The 19,594-nt window shown below is 37.9% G+C and overlaps 1 protein-coding gene across 1 annotated transcript in view; it reads left to right on the top strand.

The window, feature by feature from the left end:
* Positions 1–1,682: 1,682 nt before the first annotated feature.
* The window catches only part of b4galt6 (UDP-Gal:betaGlcNAc beta 1,4- galactosyltransferase, polypeptide 6), a 26,617-nt gene continuing 8,705 nt past the window's right edge, over positions 1,683–19,594 (top strand). The window contains exons 1-8 of the mRNA XM_065257284.2: positions 1,683–2,438; positions 13,477–13,593; positions 13,709–13,822; positions 16,776–16,897; positions 17,355–17,471; positions 17,804–17,991; positions 19,016–19,138; positions 19,327–19,428. Of these exons, the coding sequence (XP_065113356.1) occupies positions 2,324–2,438; positions 13,477–13,593; positions 13,709–13,822; positions 16,776–16,897; positions 17,355–17,471; positions 17,804–17,991; positions 19,016–19,138; positions 19,327–19,428 (998 nt within the window). The 5' untranslated portion in view covers positions 1,683–2,323. The remainder of the gene's footprint in view (positions 2,439–13,476; positions 13,594–13,708; positions 13,823–16,775; positions 16,898–17,354; positions 17,472–17,803; positions 17,992–19,015; positions 19,139–19,326; positions 19,429–19,594) is intronic.

Raw genomic sequence — 19,594 nt, 5'->3', positions numbered from 1 at the left:
CATAACTTGAATAAGTGGCCAGTGTTTATTTGTATTTAAATATTAAAACAAGAACAGAAAAGAACACCTCTCTTTTATATGTGTTTATTGGTTTGGCACAATCTGCATGGCGGCACCTGTCTCACTGCCAAATCCTGCACCCTTATCTCACCTAACCACATAAAGCTGTTGGTGTAGATGTTTCATGATCATGAATAAATAATGGTTGTTTAAGCTGAGGTGTGAATAAAGCTGGATGGTATCAGGTGTAGGTTTTCAGGCTTTCTGAGTGTAAACAGACAATAATGTATTATCAAAGGCTGTGTCTTTACCCTGGATTATTTGATTAAAAGATCAGTACACCTATTTACCTGTATCGCATATCAGAAGAGTCGTGTATCGCTGATAGCAATTATAATTTATTGTGTTTCCTTGAATGCAGTAAGAGGTCAGTGATAGAAGTCTTTCCTTATTATCTGTTTCCCATTTAGGCACATAAACCTCCATTTCTATAAAGGGACTTTTCAGTTGGTCTGTAAATTACATTAGATTAAAAGCTTTAGCTAAATGGAAAATTATTACTACAATTAGATGCTTGTTTCCAATCTATTCAATAAAAGCAAGCATTACAAGTCATATCCTAACAATAGCTTATTGCAAAAATTATGTCGTATAATTTCCCCAATGTCACCTTCGTAGATCTTTATGAAAATATCAGTTGCAAAAGCTGCAGATGCTGGCTGGAATTCATCCAACAAGCCCACAAGCCTCTGTTGTAAAATATGCAATCTACATCATTTTTTGCACAGAACCTTGGGACGACCTTGGATGTAGGTTGACTTGATTCAAGGCCTTGCTTTAAAGATTAGCCTCTTTATTAGTTTCTTTGCAAGCGTTTAATGGGTTTTTATTAATCACAAAATTACAACCCTTTAAGACTGCTCAATCTTGTTTTAAAAATTTTAAGAATTTTATAGTAAATATTCATACCTGATTTCTTGTTTCAGCGTAAAATAAATTCCACATTTTAAGTTTAAAATCTAAAAAAGGTACACTGTAAATATATACATTTATATGTATGTGTCACCATGTGTTAACCTAAATATAAGTTAATGAGTTTCCTTTCCCTAAGTTTAAAACAATTTATTAAGCATTCAAGGACTACTCAGTCTGGGACAAAATGCTTACCAGGATAAACCTGGATGAAGTATTTCCTGTTTAGATAAAATTATATATATATATATATATACATATATATATATATATATATATATATATATATATATATATATATATATATATATGCTATACTACCACTTCATTTTTTATGTTCATGTCATAATGTGTGGTGTTATTCCTGACTTTTTTCTCCAAACATTTGCATGTTTCACTAGTAGACAAAAGCCAATAAAAAATTGTGGTGCTCATTGTTTGCTTTAATGCTGACATTGTGCGCTTTATCGATTTTATTATACTTTAAAAAACATATCTCTGTAGATACGATTAATTTAAATAACTTTATTAAATGGAAATGTAACTATACTTTGTCAGAGTTTTAGAAGCTGAGAGTGTTTCTTGAATTTTTATCACCAAACTCTTAACTTCGTTTGGTCAATGTACACTTTTATTTTGAAAAACCTCTCAACCGCGAGCCATGACGCCTTTGGCTGACGGCCATTTTGGTAAGTCACGCCTACCGGAAACGGTGTCTGCACCTGCACCGACAGCAGAACCATAATCGTAGGAATCACCGGTCGAGTCCGTCACGTTTTTTTCGACTCTCATCTCGGTTATCGGTATTTCCTACGGTGGTTGACTTCCGTTTTACCCTGTCGTTTCGGATATCATTAAGCCGGATAACTGACTGCTGACGCGAGGGGGTTTTCGAAAGAGTGAGGGTAGGGGGAAAAGGAAGGGCTGGTCCCTCCTCACCATCATTTTGCTCCCTTCATCATTTCCAAACATCATCATCATCATCGACGAGGCGTGTCCGCGATTGAAATATACAGGAGTCCTAAAGCATCTACGTGAAAACCAACCGAAGAAAAAATGCACCGCATTGACCATACGCCGAGCCCAGACTCCGTTTGATGCAGGCCCGTGAACGTTTTATTATTTATTTATTTTTCTGATCTGGAAATTTCTTGACTTTGTCGGGAGAGCGAGGGAGCAGTGCGGCCTAGCATCCGCTGCGTACGGCTGAATGAATGATGCGGACTTTAGTAGCTCCCAGATTTACCGCCGCGTTCTAACCGATGACCGTTTCACCGCGTCAAAACAACGTCTCTTCACTTCGATCTGCGCGTTTTTATGGGATTGACGGACAGCTGCTAGGACGTATAAAATGTTGAATTGGAGGCGGCTGATGCGGTTGTCCAACCGCTCCTTAATGGCCTTCATCTTCTTCTTCTCCTTGTCAACGACCTGCCTCTACTTCATCTATGTGGCCCCCGGAATAGGTAAACACGATCTCACGCCAGTATGACTCATTTGAATGATTAAGAGGAATGTGATCGGTGGGTTTAGTCACTGTTAACTGAAAATCGCTTTTCATTGCTCACCTGACAAATGAGCCTTAGTGACATGGGAAGTGTCTCAACAGTCACTGAAAGGTTAACGTTTTGGAATCCGTAGGCACATTTATCCGACTCGAGATGAGAGAGTAGTGCTGCTGATACGCCCATTATGTCTAAAACCAGTGTTTATATATTAGTCAGCTCGCTCGGTTTAGAAACAAGCAGTGTGATAGACCCCACTTACATTAGTGGGTCTTCACCTTTTTTGACATTAAAGCTTCTTACATTGTCTAAAACAAAACTGTTGCAAACCCCCACTCACAACTTCTACCCAGTACAATATTTTATAGTTTGGCATGATTAGAAAGATGTATGGCACGTGGTTGTTGAATGCTTTATTCTGATTGGTTAAGAAATGTTCCACGGGTGTGCATTATTTTTAAATAAACACACACCTGACTTGTCAACAGTGTTGAAATAACCACCAGACCAATGTCTGTGGTAACCGTGGTATTTTGAATTGTTTGACAATTAGGCACACCTAATTGATTTGTTTTCAAAGTTTTGATTTTTATTTAGTTTAGCTTTTGTTATTCTTGCTTTTTTGCCATATTTTAAATTATTTCAAGTCCCATTGATGCTCCCTAGCGGGCCCCGGTCTCCTCATTGAGAAGGGCTGTCTTTAATGAACAAATTAAATTAGTTTTTTTAGACAATATAATTTGTCAACTCAACATTTTACCACACATGTTGAACAAAAAAACAACAAGATTTTGGAGATGTTGAAAAATGGCCTCTTGTTTTAAGTTAACTTCTAGTATTGTAAACTCCACAAAAGAGGCTGATTTATTCATTTATTTGTGAGCTTTATTTAGTAAGTTTTTTTTAAGTAAATACTTTAGTGGTATTTGTAGTGAAACGTGAGTGACCACAGAAGAATATCCGCATGGCTTCTGTCACAGATACCATAGTAGTTAACTTGGCTTCTGTCATGGATACCATAGTAGTAAATCTAAACTAAGAGATAACGGTAACACTTTATTTTACGGTGTCTTTGTTACACATGCTACCTGTAATTATTATAGTAATAACAGTTAATTATAGTTACATGCAACTAACCCTAAACCAAACCCTAATCCTAACCCAAGCCTATAGTAAGTACATGTTGTTAATGATTATTACTTAGTACTTAAATGTATTACACTGTAACAGTGATGCCGTAAAATAAAGTGTGACCGATATAATTTGTCTTCCATTTGTTTTCCGCACCTCTCTTCCTTAGAGCTTTACTAGGATACCCATACAACAAACGTGAAGCCTTATTTTACTGTTTGCTTGTGTCCATGACTACACGAATATAACATTGCTACAGTTAAATGTTTTTGTAGCCGTCAGGGAAATCTGAGGAATTCTACTTCCTTCTTGGAATCCATGTTGAGGTTCTCCTAAAAACGTGGGTGACATTTAACAGATCAGGTTGCTGTCCCTGCGTTTGGTGCGTTTCTCTAGAAGTCCAGGCAACGCTCCAACACATGCCACTACACAGGAACACAAAAAGCAAATTTCTGTTTAATAGCTTTTGCTGTGTTTGTATAATAAGTGCACAAGAAAGATCCTGTTTATTCCTTACTGTTTTCAAACTGGTGTCCACTGGACTGTGTCTAATCTATGAGCTTGGGGCAGTCGGGAAGAGCCGAGATGTTTTCGTTTCTAGGCCCGGAGTTAATATTTTCTCAAATGGGATGCTTGCTGCTTACATCTGGCTTGAAGATTTGTATCATCGGTGGTAATGCAATAGCTGTGGTTATACGTTTTGCTGATTCTGCATAGCAAAGCTCATTCTTTAAGGAGTGACTGGCAAGTATACAGAGTAGATATTGTTTTTTTTTTTGACCAGACTAAGCAGATGACATTTATATAAAAAAGCATATGAGGTATTTATATAAATACATAGACATGCACACACCAGGATTGTGAATGTTAAGGAAGTAAAATAGATTTTAAATTAAATTATCAATCATTCCACACTTTGGCAATGGTTCTTGAAATACCAGAATTAAAAGGTGCAGGGATTTCTTTGATTAATGTATTATTATGTTTTAACATGTTAAATTATTAATACACACACACACACACACACACACACACACACACACACACACACACACACACACACACACACACACACACACGTGATATGAATGAGTGCATCGTCTAATGAATGGGTTTGGCTGTTTTAGTTACACCTGATACCAACAGGTGCATAAAATCGACCATGCTACCCTGTAATCTCCCTAGACAAACATTTACTGAAGAATGAGCCCCTTTTCTCTTAATGATAATGTCCCTGTGCACAAAGGTCGGTAAAAAAATGTTTACTTAGTTTGGTTGAACCTGACTGGTCTGCACAATGTCCAGACAGGAATTTAAATGCTTTTAAATAAGAACTGTGTGAGACAGGGTGTAACCACAATAGACATTAAGAGGGACTAAAGTCGTGTGTAAGGTCTACACCATATGTTATCTTAGGGGTGGGCGATATCTTGATTTTCAAACTATATCGATATTTTTTTTAAACTCGAAATGGATTTTGACATATCGTATATATCGATATAATGTTTATATTAAATTCTGATTTCGCCACTTTGCTTCTTTGCCTTCTCTGTGTGCTGTGCTCGCCCCTACCTCCTTGCTTTTGTTCCCCCTCCCCTCGCGTGTTGTCTCTTTTAACACGGCGGCGCCCGTCACGGAATCAACTAGGGCTGGGCGATATGACCCAAAAAATTATCGAGAAAATGTTTTCCATATCAGTCGATATCGATAATTATCATGATAAATAACAAATCTTTACTCCTGTCAAATTTAAAGGCAGATTTTTGCTCCTGAATGAAAATTGTAAAAACCAGACAGTTAATAATGGTTTTAAACTACTTTTTATTCAGAACATGACAAATACAAAAACTAAAATCTTGTTTTAATGCATCTGTATTAAATGTAAATCTATTTGTTATGAAATCAACACATTTCTGACACAAAAGCAGCAAACTACTGTCCCTTTAAGACCCAAGACAGACTGCTTTAAGTTTCAATATACTGAGTAACAGCTGTTTATGTTCACTTAAACAAGAAAGAAAACTTAGTTCAGTGATCACGCGTGTGTTATACATATACGAGCTATACACGCTGATAAATGGATGTCAAGACTGTCACGTTGCTGTGGGAGCGCACATACCCAAACACTATATTCACTGCAGTGTTGGATCTGCTGCTTTTCCTCAGTTTCCTGAATTTGTGAATGTCCTGTAAATATACTTTTAAAGCTGGGCGGACGCTGAATGAAAGTAAAGTATACTGCACGCACCTGTGTCTGCTGTGTTTGACGAACCCTGTTTGCGCGTCCAACATTACACACAAGAAAATGTTTCCGTGCATTTGGATTCCATGATTCCGTCCGCGTTATCCGCATCGCGAAAATCATAGGTCTCTACTAATAAATGAATAACTTGCCTCATCTTCCACTCCTTCAAGTCTGTCATTATTTACTCACTCTTATGTTGGTAAAAACCCGCATAAATTTCTTTGTTCTTATGAACACAGAGGAAGATATTTTGAAGAATGTTTGTAACCAAACCGTTATTGGACCCCGTTCACTTCCATAGTGGAAAAAACGAATGCTATAGAACATGCGGTCCATGAATGGTTTGGTTACAAAATATCTTTCTTTGTGTTCATAAGAACAAACAAATTTATACACGTTTGTAACAACATGAGGGTGAGTAAATGATGCCCGAATTTTCATTTTGGGGTAAACTATACATTTAAATGTTGCAGAAGCTCTTTGTTCCTACGTGAACTACCTCTTTGCACTTCAATAAAAAAAGACCTTGTGGATTTTGACATATTTGTTTTGCAGTAGTTTTTTGGGGAGGGTATTTTTCATGCAAAGCCACCGAGATATAGCAAAATATATCGAGATATAATTTTCACTCCATATCGCCCAGCCCTAGCTCTCAACTAAAGTTACTGCTGTCTAGAGCCCGATCAATATGGATTTTGGGGGGGCCGATGCCGATATTAACTCGAAAAGAGCAGATTTATAAGCCGATATTTTGATTTTTAAAATAAACTGGATATTAGACCCATTTCCTATAAACTGCACTTACACAACATTCAATAGCAAAATATCTTCCTGTTCTATGTATGTGGGCTGTATAAACCATTTACCAGAAGGGATTATGTTAAAAAAAGCCTTAGATTACAGCCTCAATGACTAAACAATTGCACATCAAAAGTATAAAAATTTTTAATTATCAAACTAACTGTCTGGTTTTAAACATTTAACACTTTTACTTAATTCCAGTTGAAGCTGGTTTTAACAGTCTGTGTACTGTAAATAAATTTTAATACATGTCCCCTCTGGTTTAATCATTTCTGACGCACCTACTGTAGTTACTGTAACTACACTATATTTGTTCTCACAGACACATTCACAACGGACCCGTATATCTTCTCCCCTTCTCTTTGTGCAGTCTGAATCAAAACATTTGCAGTTAACAGGTCATGTGCAGGGTCCGATATTAACTTTTTGGCTCACCTGCCACGGGCACTGGTAGATGAAAAAATCCACCAGCCAAGCATATTTTTTACCGGCCAGAATAATAAACAGCCTTTTTTTGTCACATGTACATTAATTTCATTTGCTGTATATTCATGGTCACAAATGTTCTCAAGTAAGTTTCATCGTTTTTTTTATCCGATGACAAATTAGTGGTTTCTAGGGGTGTGCCGGTTTCAGAATTGGTGATGACGGTTATGACGTGAGTCAAATGTGACGGTTCGTCACATAACCGTCGGTGGGGGGCGTTTTGCTCGTTTAAATGCTCGTGGATGGATGGGAAAGTGTCATTTTACCATAAAATCATGAATGTGATGCCAAGTGTGTTTTAAACAGTAATAACTTTGAACAATTTAACAGAAATCAATGAAATATTTAAAAAACACACTGTTGCCAGAAGACTGCGCTGTCACTCTCTGCCCAGCATAAATTAATCCTCTATCTATCATCTATTTTAATAATCTACAGAGAAACAGATTTGTGCATTGGGCTTTTTATGTCTGTAATTGTGTCTATATCTGTCATTACACGGACCAGAACAGCACGAAAACAATGTGGATTAAAAGCGTATTGAAGAGATTTTGCTCATAAATCCAGTTAAAAGAAAGTAATGTGAACTTGAGATTGTTATTAAATGCAGCCGGTGTTAAAGCAAAATGGCCACGCGCAGCAAACGCTCTCCGCAGATGCGCTGCACAGTGCTCACCCGGCGTTTGAATAAACTAGAAACTGATTAGCTACTTGCTCTACGTTTCTTTAAAATTAACAGCAAGACAACTAGCAGTGAATGTGCGTTCAAGAGAGTTAGTAGATTAGCAAGGGAGGATTTGAACTTGAAAAGCGGAGTGTACTGACGCCTTTCCGCGGTTAAAACAACATTCCTTCTCATGGTCATTCGTGTTTATTTGATGCTATAAATTAACTAGAAGGAAGAGATGATTTGAAAGGCGAGACTTTGTGTAATATGTTTAATCTCAAAAGTAACCGAAAAGTAACCTGGTCTGTCCTGTATGTCAGCGCGTTGTCAGTGTCTGCTCCGCTCTGTATTTTTCACTGCGTGAGAACGTGAGGGGGCGTGTAACACAGACTGTTAACAGTTTTTTTAAATTAGTATTTAAAAATTCTTTATGATAAAAAATGTTTTAAAAAATATTTTAATAACACGGTTTTGGCGGTTATAGAGTTCTAATGACGGTGTTCAACTATAACCGTCGGTCTCACGGTTATATAATGACCGTCACACCCCTAGTGGTTTCTGTTTTTATCTTAAGCATACTGGTGACACACTAAACAACTCATCACGACAGCGTCAGAATCATATTGTAGCCAGCCTCTTGAAACTTTATTTTTCCATCCCTCCATTTCTCACAAAACTTTCTATTTTTACTTTTTACTTTTATTTAACTCATCCCCCTTTTCGTCTGTGAGTTTTCGTTTCAACTCCTTGTAAATGTCGCCACATATCAGCTGATATGCAGCAGATAGCTGCAGACCGCAAGTTACCTGCAATACTAGCTATCAACAGACGATCTCTAGTGCGAGACTTTGAGCGTAGAGGCTTTCTGTGGCTAGCTCACCTCGTCCCCAGATTAGTTACTGGCAAACACATTATATTGCATTAATATTTTGGTATGAAAATCACCCGCCAGGGTGGCGGGTAGCCTTTTGAATTTAGTCGCCAAACGGAAAATCTACCCGCATTTTGCGGCTGGCGGGTGTTAATTTCAGACCTTTCCGGTAAATTTCCCAATTTACTTGTAAGACCGGTTGTAAATTGAAAGTAATTTACCGGTAAGTGCTATGTGTGAACGAAAAATATAGATAGCTTTCTTCTGTAGTGGATTTCTGGCGCTGTTGTCAACTGAGGAGTTGCAGACCTCCCTCTGGTGGGGAGAGACTGTTTCTTATGTTTTATCAGCTGTTATAAACGCCGATGCCGATATAAATGCAATTAGCCCATATCGGCCGATAATATCAGCAAACTCTTCCGATGATTTCTCGACTCACCCTTGTGGTACTTTGATGTCATCAACCTGTCGTTCTTGCAGCGCAGCTTGAAGTCGAACACAATCTATAATAGTGGGCTTCCCCCTGCAGGAGCTCTCCTGATGACCGCTGCTGTTATTATCTTTATTTTCGCAAGTAAAATCCGTTTTTTTTTTACATTTAAACAGACTCACGGTTCTCACCAACACTCGCGCTATGCATATTGCATACATTATTCCAGAAGTAATATGATTTGTTCTCTATGAACAAATAAACATGTTCTGTTCCACTGGGAATTGTAACCAGCATCAAACCAGCATGGACCAGCATGGGAATTATGCTGGTCTATGCTGGTTTGATGCTGGTTTAGCTGGTGGTCACCAGCATACCAGCACCAAAACACAACAAATGCTGGTCTTGCTGGTATGCTGGTTTCATAGATTCGTTATTTGAGAATGGCCTTCTTGTACAAAGAATTTTTGCCATACCCTAGGTTTTGCGTGAAAGGCAAAGGGTAAGAATTCATGTTTGCAAACTTAAATATAAGCTTAGTCCTACATATATAAACCTGGCTGGGCTACAAACAGAGGAGGAGGAGCCAGCAGCAGGAGCAGATAGGCCTATGTCAGGATCAGGCATGGACATTGGTAACCATTATTCAGAGCCAACTTTAATTTGTGCTTGAGAAAGTTAATCAATGAAGCACTTTCATATTTAAATGCATCAGGAATATTAGGATTAGGAGTATTAGGATAGTCCTCACTGAGTTTTTCAGAAAGTTTCTGAGTTGATGTCATGGATTTAAAAAAAATCATGTCCATACACCTGTCTGTGATCTGTTCTGATATCAGAGCTGTACACCAAACACTTTTTTTATTCATAAAATTATGAAATATAATGTCTAATGTAGTTTGTTGTCTAATTCAAGTCTAATGTAGTCTGTTGTCTACTATAATAACACCTTTTATGTACTGTGTGTGTGTGTATGTATATATATATATATATATATATATATATATATATATATATATATATATATATATATATATATATATATATATATATATATATATATATATATATATATATATATATATATATATATATATATATAATCCTCAGCTAGGTCCAGCCGGGCTAAGCCCAGGTTGTCCTTAAAGTCTAGAGCACTCTCTTAACTATGGAACCCATGCTAATGTCTGTGTTGTTTATTATGAGTCGTTTGGTGCGTGGATTACGGAGGCAGATGATCAGGTGAGTGGTCGCGCAATTGGCGACTCTTCCTTGCACATGAGCTTGTAATTCACGCGGCTCTAACATTTTGGCATGAGAGGTTGGCACGCAGGGGTTTAAAACCATCGAGTGTGTTTACCCACTTCCTGGCACACAGGACATTTCAGAGTGACTGTGCTTTAATGATGTGCTCGGATTCATGGCATCAGTTTTACGAAGGTTACGGTCATGACACTGTTGCCCTTAAAAAAACAAAAAAAGAATGTTTCATTTTTGTCCACCAATCAAATGACTTGTCATAAATTAGTAAAAAATGAACAAATAAATAAATTGGTAAACTACTGCCCCAGGGTTTCCCGCAGAAAATGTGTTAGTTAAGGTGGTAGGGTTGTGCAGGTGGGCGGGCCGGGGGCGTGGCAATCAAAGGGGCGGGCGTCTGCATCATGATGAAAATATTTTTATTTAAAAAAACTCAAATAAAACTCAATTTTGAAGAAATTATGACAGAGAATTAACAAATACTAGATTATTAATGAATTAAATGTTTTATAAACAGGCTAGTTATCCTCCAGACATTGACGGACCATGTCTTTCTCTCATTTCGGCCATGTGGTGCGTGCCCGCTTGCAGTGTGAACGCGTCAATGCTATTCTCAGAGATGCACTTGACGGCCTTTTGTGCAGCGAATTTTTTTTTTTGGACGACCTTGTTAAGGTGGTAGGGTATCCCAGCTTAGGTGGGCCGCCCCAACTGAAAAGTGCTGCGGGAAACCCTGACTGCCCGCCCCCGATACTATTGTGTATCGGTGATCTTACAGTCTGACAATAGGACGATCTCAAAATGGGGCATATCGCTCAACACTATTTTAGAAATACATAATTCACCAACAAATAATAAATGTTTCATCTGCCATTAATGCCAACATTTTATTTAAGCATTTTCTCAATTAAAAAATACACAAACAAAAATTTTCAACATGAAAAATAAAAGTAAAGTGTAACAAATCACATAAAAACAAGTCCAACATAAATTCAGCCTAACATAAACAGTGCAAAAGGGACATAAGTCACCTTAAACAATAAAATAGGAAAATATATATATGTAAAATTAAAAATAAATCAAACTTAATAAGCATCAACTTTAACATTGAACTTTTCTAAAGTTCTGAGAAAAAAAACAAGTTTAGCTAGAATGATCTTCTTATATTTAATAAACTGCCAGGAATACCTAACAAGACGAGCTTCTGTAATATCTGCGCACATATTCGCAAAGAAATAAGTTAGTTAGGAACTCCGCACTGCCAGCTGCCTTTCTGTGCATGTGGACACATGCCCTGTCAGCTCACTGTGTGACAGTAACTTATTATTTCATAACTTCTTATTAACATAAAAACATGCCCTGCTTTTTATTTACTGTTTCAACATACTTCCCAGATGCAATGCAATGTCAGTCAGGCACCTCGCAGCTCTTATTAAACAAATATGTGAATGCAGCTGTATTCAGCACAATATATGCATTTTATTGTTGTGTAAAAACTTTCTGTAATAGTTCAAATGCTTAAGCTGCCGTCTAGTCATTTTGAGGTTGGAGAGCACAAGGATGTTTTCTTTTTAGATGTTTATGCATAGATGTTGTGCTGCTGTGGCATGCCATTTCAGCTTTACACCGTGTGCACAGCACCATTTTATTTGGTCTGTGGCTGCATAAAGTATTTTCACCCTTTTGATTGCGTTATGGCTTTCTGGTTAAACACCTGATTGACAGTATCACCCAGAGCTGAAGCTGCCATCATTTAAAAATGTAAACAATGTTACCCATCGACTTATTTCCAGCAAATCTTCACAATTACGTAATTGTTACCGATCTATGTGTCGTTCAAGCCCTAATCACACTTCTTAAACGAACAGGCTTTGGGGGTCTAGTGTGCCTGAGTGCGGTTTGAATAATGTGAGGACGCCCTTAATAAGGAACCCCACAGTATTTAATGTTTTTAATATATCCATAGCCCTGAATGTTTTGGTACCCATAACTGTTCAAGGTGTGGTTACTGCCTTGGTGTGACTTTGTCGCCCTCACCCATCCTGTTATTTATGAATAGAAGAAACTTCCTCAGCCCTGTTCCAACTTTCAGTAGAAAGCTACCGCAAAGAACTAAAGCTGTCGCAGAGGGCGGAGGGCTGAGTGACCTATGAATTTACATAGTTTTTCATTCAACTTAGTGCACACATGGGTGCGGTGTTCAAGTGTCTACAAAGTTTTGGCCATAAATTATATATTGTCTGTAACTTGCGCAGTGTACATCGAATACGCACTCTTTTTTTTTTTTTTTTAATGTTGTCTAAATTATATGCTGATTGTTATTTTGGAAAACGCTTGTCATCAGTATTGGCCAACTGGTTATTTACATACAGTAACCAAAACAAACATTTGGTAAAGAATAGAGTACATGTTTACTCTTCTACCTTCGGGTCATTTTGTGATGTCTAAGATTAATGTTCGCGTGCTCATTGTTTGTCTCATTTGACAATGTGAAGCTAAACACAAACCACTTCCCTTTGGTCTAGAGTCATTCTGCCAATCTGAGGTTTTTATATATCTGGTCTCTATATATCTGTGAAATGTTGGACATTTCTTTGCTTTGAGTAATTGTATTTAAACGGATGGAGTAAATTATCGATAGCTAAAATGATTCCATGTCATATATTGAGTCCTTATGGGTTACATAAGTGCAAAGATAAGTTTTGAATGGAAAACCAGGAATTGAAACCAAGCTGCTGACTTATTGTCCTATTGCTTGTGGTTTGTAAGGACAAAGAGATCTTTAATGACACCATGCATGGTGAAAGCAATGTGTAAACAAGTCTTTTTTTTTGTAAATGTCTACACATTTTTTTCATAATTAAGCATTCTGTCTTTTACCTAATTCATTTAAATAAACAAAAACTATTTTACTATTCAAATTTCGGTTTTACATGTCCACAATTGTCTCTTGTGGGTTTTTCCTTGTTTTTTTCCTTTGGGTGTTCTCCTTTTCCGTAAAGCTCAGCAACATTTTGTGTCAGTAAGCTATTATACTATAATGCAATTTTGCTGCCTTTAAATGTCATTTGGGAAATTCATGATCTCTCTTCTCTCTCTCTCCCCCAGTCAACACCTATTTCTTCATGGTACAGGCTCAGGGTATCATGTTACGAGACAATGTTCGAACCATTGGTCACATGATCAGGCTATACACCAATAAGAACAGTACCCTCAATGGTACAGGTAAGATTTAACATGCCTTCATAAATGATAACTGCTCCGCTGTCATACTGCTCTATACACTGTTATCATGATAGACTGTTCCTCTACTTTAATATCTACCCATCTTTATCAACAGATTATCCAGATGGAAATAACTCTAGTGAATATTTTGCTCAACCAACCACATACCTCCCTGAGAACTTTACCTATGCTCAGAATCTGCCCTGCCCAGAACGCTTACCTTCTATGAGTAAGTATTTGCATGAAAAATATAAACCTCCACCCCCCCGGTTCACCTCATTTAGAAAGGTTATCAAACACCCATAGCTCTCAATTTAAATTTAGAGCTATGGGTGTTTGATAACCTTTCTAGATTGTTTTCATTGAGGTTAAGGGCGAAAGATGTTTGTTTTCTGAGTTAATGGCTGCTTTCCAAGCCATAGTAAACTCCCTTGCTGCTACGGCACTGATAAGCCACATTTTTAGGAAATTAAACCTCATAAGTGTTGTGCTTATCATTCCTGTTGCTCATTGTTAGGGCGTGATACTATCAAAGCCAAGGTCGAGGGTTTATTTCTAGAGAATGCACGTACTGATTAAAATATATGACATTAAGTTGCTTGGGGATAATAAAATGCTGGTATAAAACACATTTCATAAGAAGCCGGATTCAGTTGCATAGAGCAATGAAAACTTGACGGTTAGTTTGGCAATAGCGTGATGACAAGGCAATGGTGCAATACTGTAAGCATAAAAACAGGGAATGTATAATAAATATTGGATTTAAAAGTCAATTTTGGAACGGATTACTAAAAGTTTTTTTTTGGCCTTAAAGGGATAGTTTGGCCAAAAATGATATTAAACCCATGATTTACTCACCCCCAAGCAGTCCGAGTTGCATATGTCCATCGTTTTTCAGACAAACACATTTTCGGATATTTTAGAAAATGTTTTAGATCTTTCAGTTGATTAAATGTAATGTTACGGGGTCCACGACCTTCAAGTCCAAAAAAGTGCGTCCATCCTTCACAAATTAAATCCAAACGGCTCCAGGATGATAAACAAATGTCTTCTGAGGGTAATCCGCGTGGTGTTGTTGTAGAAATATTAACGAAAATAAATACCTTCCGGTAGCGCCGCCATCTTAGTCGTGTCCGCATTCAGGATGAGAGCTTACGCAGCTTACGGAGGCTACTCTGCTGCTGCTCTGTCCCCCTGCCCTCCGAATTTGTCATACGTCACTAAGAAAAGTGCGTACACTACGCTAATACTCTCTCCTGAATACAGAGGAGTCTAAGATGGCGGCGCTACCGGAAGGTAGTTATTTTCATTAATAAAGTTTTAAATATGGATATTTCTACAACAACACCGCGCGGATAACCCTCAGAAGACCTTTGTTTATCATCCTGGAGCCGTTTGGATTTAATTTGTGAAGGATGGACGCATTTTTTTTGGACTTGAAGGTCGTGGACTATGGGTGGACCCCGTAACATTACATTTAATCAACTGAAAGATCTAAAACATTTTCTAAAATATCCGAAAATGTGTTTGACTGAAAAACGATGGACATATGCAACTCGGACAGCTTGGGGGTGAGTAAATCATGGGTTTAATATCATTTTTGGCCGAACTATCCCTTTAAAGCCCCCCTGTAGTCGATCATCTTTGAGCTCATCAGTAAAACATATGTAAAAGTTTTACCTGTCACAGTTATTTCTTTATGCTTTAAAACAGCTTAAATGTAAATCTACACACTTGCCATATTTATTATACACGGATCTGTGAATATGCAATTTAGTCCCTGCCACTCCTCTATCGCACAGCTCGGACCATAAATATGAATATGCAAATGATTCCCCCTCGCCGCTCTTTTGCAACACCCCAGACCATATATATTTATATATATGTATATAGATGCAACGACTTTTAAGTCCGGTATCACACAATGTATACATTAACTGCACTTTTGCAGCATTAACTTTTTAGCGCTGATGTTAACTGTTTAAAGTAAGAGGCAGCATTGCTGTTTAGGGCAAACTATGCACACGCGGAGGGCATAGTTTGTGGGCATAGTACTTTCTTCATAGTAGCTTGCATAGTAGGTGGTGTGCATGTCACAAACTATGAAGAAAGAACAATCTCGATAAGATATAAGACCTGTATGCATCAATGTGCGCATGCAAATATGTGCATGCACACACACACGTCCCCCACAGACAATCTTTAACCACCACAGTGAATTAGTGTGTTACCATCGCGGTGGTAAAAAACGCCACAGCCCTAATGATGTGATCGTTTCGGCACCAAACTCTTAAACGAATATGTTAAAACAACACATGTTTTGTTTAGTTAAGGAAATCACATTTAATGTGTTGTCTTTAACTAGACACATCTCTGTGTTATTTTTGGAACAACGCATTTTGTTGCATTTTAACACACCTTGTGTTGTCCCTTTTATTTATTTGAACATAAAATCAACACGAAATGACACATAATGTGTAGGGCTGTGACCGTTGTCATAAACACAGCACAACCGCGGTGGTGTATCGGACCCGCAGTGGTGAAGTGGAACCCGCGGTGTTGTGCATGTCACAAAAATGAAAAAAAAAATTAATTACAATCTCAAACAGGAAACTTTTCAAGTCTCGTATGAACCAAACGGCCAGTACATGACACCCAGAACAGCACATATTTTGAATTTGCGCCCCTTAAAAAAGAATTGTCACCGGCCACCCCTGTGCAGCATCCATACATATCTATGGCTTGAACTACTGACCCACTCATTTAACTGTGATGTGATTGTTTAAATTTTTAACGTATGAAACCAAAATGATTTTTAACCACGTTTTTGAGACTGTCTTTGAAAAATTCTCAGCAATGGTGTGGAAGGATGAATTTGCACATGGTTTGTCTTAAAGCATTTTTTCAACACTACATGCACATATTAATAACAAAACTTGATTTTCACTACAAGGGGTCTTTAAAATATTGTTTTTCTCTGTAAGGAGTACCCATCATAGTGGAGGTCTCAAGCTTCTCAAGCTTCTTCTACAGTTTTGCTTCTTAGCTGTTTGATGTGGTGCAGATTTTGGTTACATGGTCTATTTAAAAAAAATCTTTGCAGATTTGCTTTGCAGACAAGTCTGCGTTTTTTTTTTCTTCTTGGCTCTGCTCATTGGTAACGGCATTGCATTTTCTCGCAGAGGGTCATATGGAAGTTAACATGACGGAGCTACCTGTGGAGGAGGTCGAACTGAGGCTCAGACATCTGGACATTCAGTTCGGAGGCCATTGGAAGCCCAAAGATTGCAAACCACGCTGGAAGGTGTGGTGGCTACGTATTTCTCACATCATCATTGATGAGAATTAAATTTCGCATTGACAAACAGCATTTCTTTGGGGCCCAGCCTGCAGTTCATCAGCCACATGTGACTGTGGCTGGAAATGCGTCAGGATTTTTTAGCTTTTGTGCAAAATAACCTTTTTACAATGAGAAAAACAGCTTGCACATTTAATAAGATAGTTGTGTCTCATGATTTTTGTCCTTATAAACTTTATTGTCCTACATTACAGGTTAGCCAAAAGTCAATTTGATAGGACTTCTGTAATAGTGGCATAAAAGCAACATCATCTCTGAATAGAACAAAGTCAGCATTTTTTTGCATAATTATGCTTTTGAGTAAACAATACAAATAAACGTAATGCACACGGAAATGTCAGACATGCTGGAGTATTTCCTTCTTCAGGACATCATCAGGACTTTTTGGTTTTTCTCTTTTTAGGTGGCCATACTAATCCCGTTCAGAAATCGCCACGAGCATCTTCCCATTCTTTTTCAGCATCTCGCTCCCATGCTCCAACGCCAACGCTTGCAGTTCGCTTTCTACGTCATCGAACAGGTGTGTACGTTATAATGTATAGTGTACATGAGCAATTGCCAACTTGTCCTAAAAAACGTGTCACATGTCTTTGGAAAGCTGAGATTCTTTAGATTTGAATGATGCAAACTCTTTTAAGATACAATCTACACAGTAGGCACAATTAGTGTCCTTTTTAGGCATTTTTAGCCTTTTCGGGAATGCTAAGGGTTACAATAGGTTAGTAAATTAATAAGATGACTAGCACACATTTTCTGTTTAAAATTGTATTTTGCCTTAAAGGTCCCGTTCTTCCTGTGTTTTGACCTAGGATCAGCCGAAGTATTTGAAGCATTGTGTTTGTGTGCTTTCAGATGGGTACTCAGCCGTTTAACCGTGCCATGCTGTTCAACGTGGGCTTTAAAGAGGCTATGAAAGACCTGGACTGGGACTGTGTGGTGTTTCACGACGTCGATCACATCCCGGAAAACGACCGTAATTATTACGGCTGTGGTCAGATGCCTCGACACTTTGCTGCGAAGCTGGATAAGTACATGTACATGTAAGTGATTCAAAAACATGTATCACTGAAAAAAGTCTGTTGCTAAAATTATGCTCTTTTTTTCACCTCTTCTCTTCCTTTTTGTCTCTTTCTTTTGCATGATCACATTCTTCATGTTTTAGGTCCGAAATGCAGCTAAGTGCACGTTTGAAACAGTTATAGGCACGTGTATTGAAAGTTTTAGAGTACACAGTGTAGTATGATGTGTCTTAAATGTGTTTAAGAGTACACAAACTGTTGTGATGTAATTTAGCACCTATAGAACCTCGCAGATCGAAAAATCTGTGCTTAGTTGGTGTGTTGAGGTGTGTTTGAGGTTTTGTCCGTCAGGAGCCCTGGTTTAGATAAAAAATGTACCTAATCAAAAGATCATCACAAAACAAATCTCTGGAGGAACCCTCTAGGGCATGAAAGTACTTTCTCACCACACAGACTTAAAATAAACTTGAGATATGCTGTATGTTGTTCAAAAGTTGCCCCGCAAGCCTCCTGTACCAACCCCGAAAACGACTTCTGGGAACTAACTGCGTTGCTTGGGCTGTTCTGAGAAATGACTGGAAAAACAAGGAGGCATAACTCATGTTAAAGAAAATGACAGAAAGCATGACTAAAATGACTGCACCTGCCATGACATGAAAATTTTGGTGGTTTAGCATTTACAGCGGTGCACCGATACAAATTTTTGACCCCAGCTTTGCCTCACCGACTTTGTCGGCCCTTCCGACGTATAGATGTTTGCTATGAACGTATCCTGGCTGAGGTGAAAAGGTTTGTTTGATTAAGGGGATTACGAGGAAGTTCATGTGTAGGGTATTTCCTCATTCCAGTGTGAAGTGCTGTCTCAGTCTATACAATAAAATAGCTTGTTCTTTGTTGCCTATTGCTTACAAGTGAATCCTAATGGTAAGGTTTCTGTTTATTTTTGTTTGTTTGTTTCCCCATGTTTTTATTTCCAAGTTCTTGAATGTTTCCCTGTGATCACATATTATAGTTTATTATACTAAGCGTGCGTGTTTGTTTTTAGTCTTCCCTACAATGAGTTCTTCGGTGGAGTGAGTGGACTTACTGTCGAGCAATTCCGCAAAATCAATGGCTTTCCCAATGCATTCTGGGGCTGGGGCGGAGAGGACGATGACCTCTGGAACAGGTTTGTTTTTGTTAGTCATATGTGCATTAACCAACAAGCAATGTAGAGCTGTTGTGTGTTTACTAATGCACTTTCAGGTGTATCTATGTGATAAACAAATTTTAAAGTTTATACTTAATACTTTGTGTCACCACATAGTATTTATCAGATACCATAAATAAACGAATGTGTTTGTTTCTTGTACCCAGGGTTCGTTATGCAGGTTTTAATGTGACCAGGCCAGAGGGAGATCTTGGCAAATACAAATCTATCCCTCATCACCACAGAGGAGAAGTTCAGTTTCTGGGAAGGTTAGTTTACCCATGCACACATATTAAAAGCATTTGGTTGATTAAAGATATGCCTATATATATATATATATATATATATATATATATATTTATTGAAATAGTGGTAAAAAAAGGAACAAACTAAAACAGTTCAGATGAAAGAGACTGACACATCTGAAGCTGCATT

Source organism: Paramisgurnus dabryanus, chromosome 12 (assembly GCF_030506205.2).
Source record: "Paramisgurnus dabryanus chromosome 12, PD_genome_1.1, whole genome shotgun sequence".
Lineage (NCBI taxonomy): Eukaryota > Metazoa > Chordata > Actinopteri > Cypriniformes > Cobitidae > Paramisgurnus > Paramisgurnus dabryanus.
This window is presented reverse-complemented; position numbering and strand designations above follow the sequence as displayed.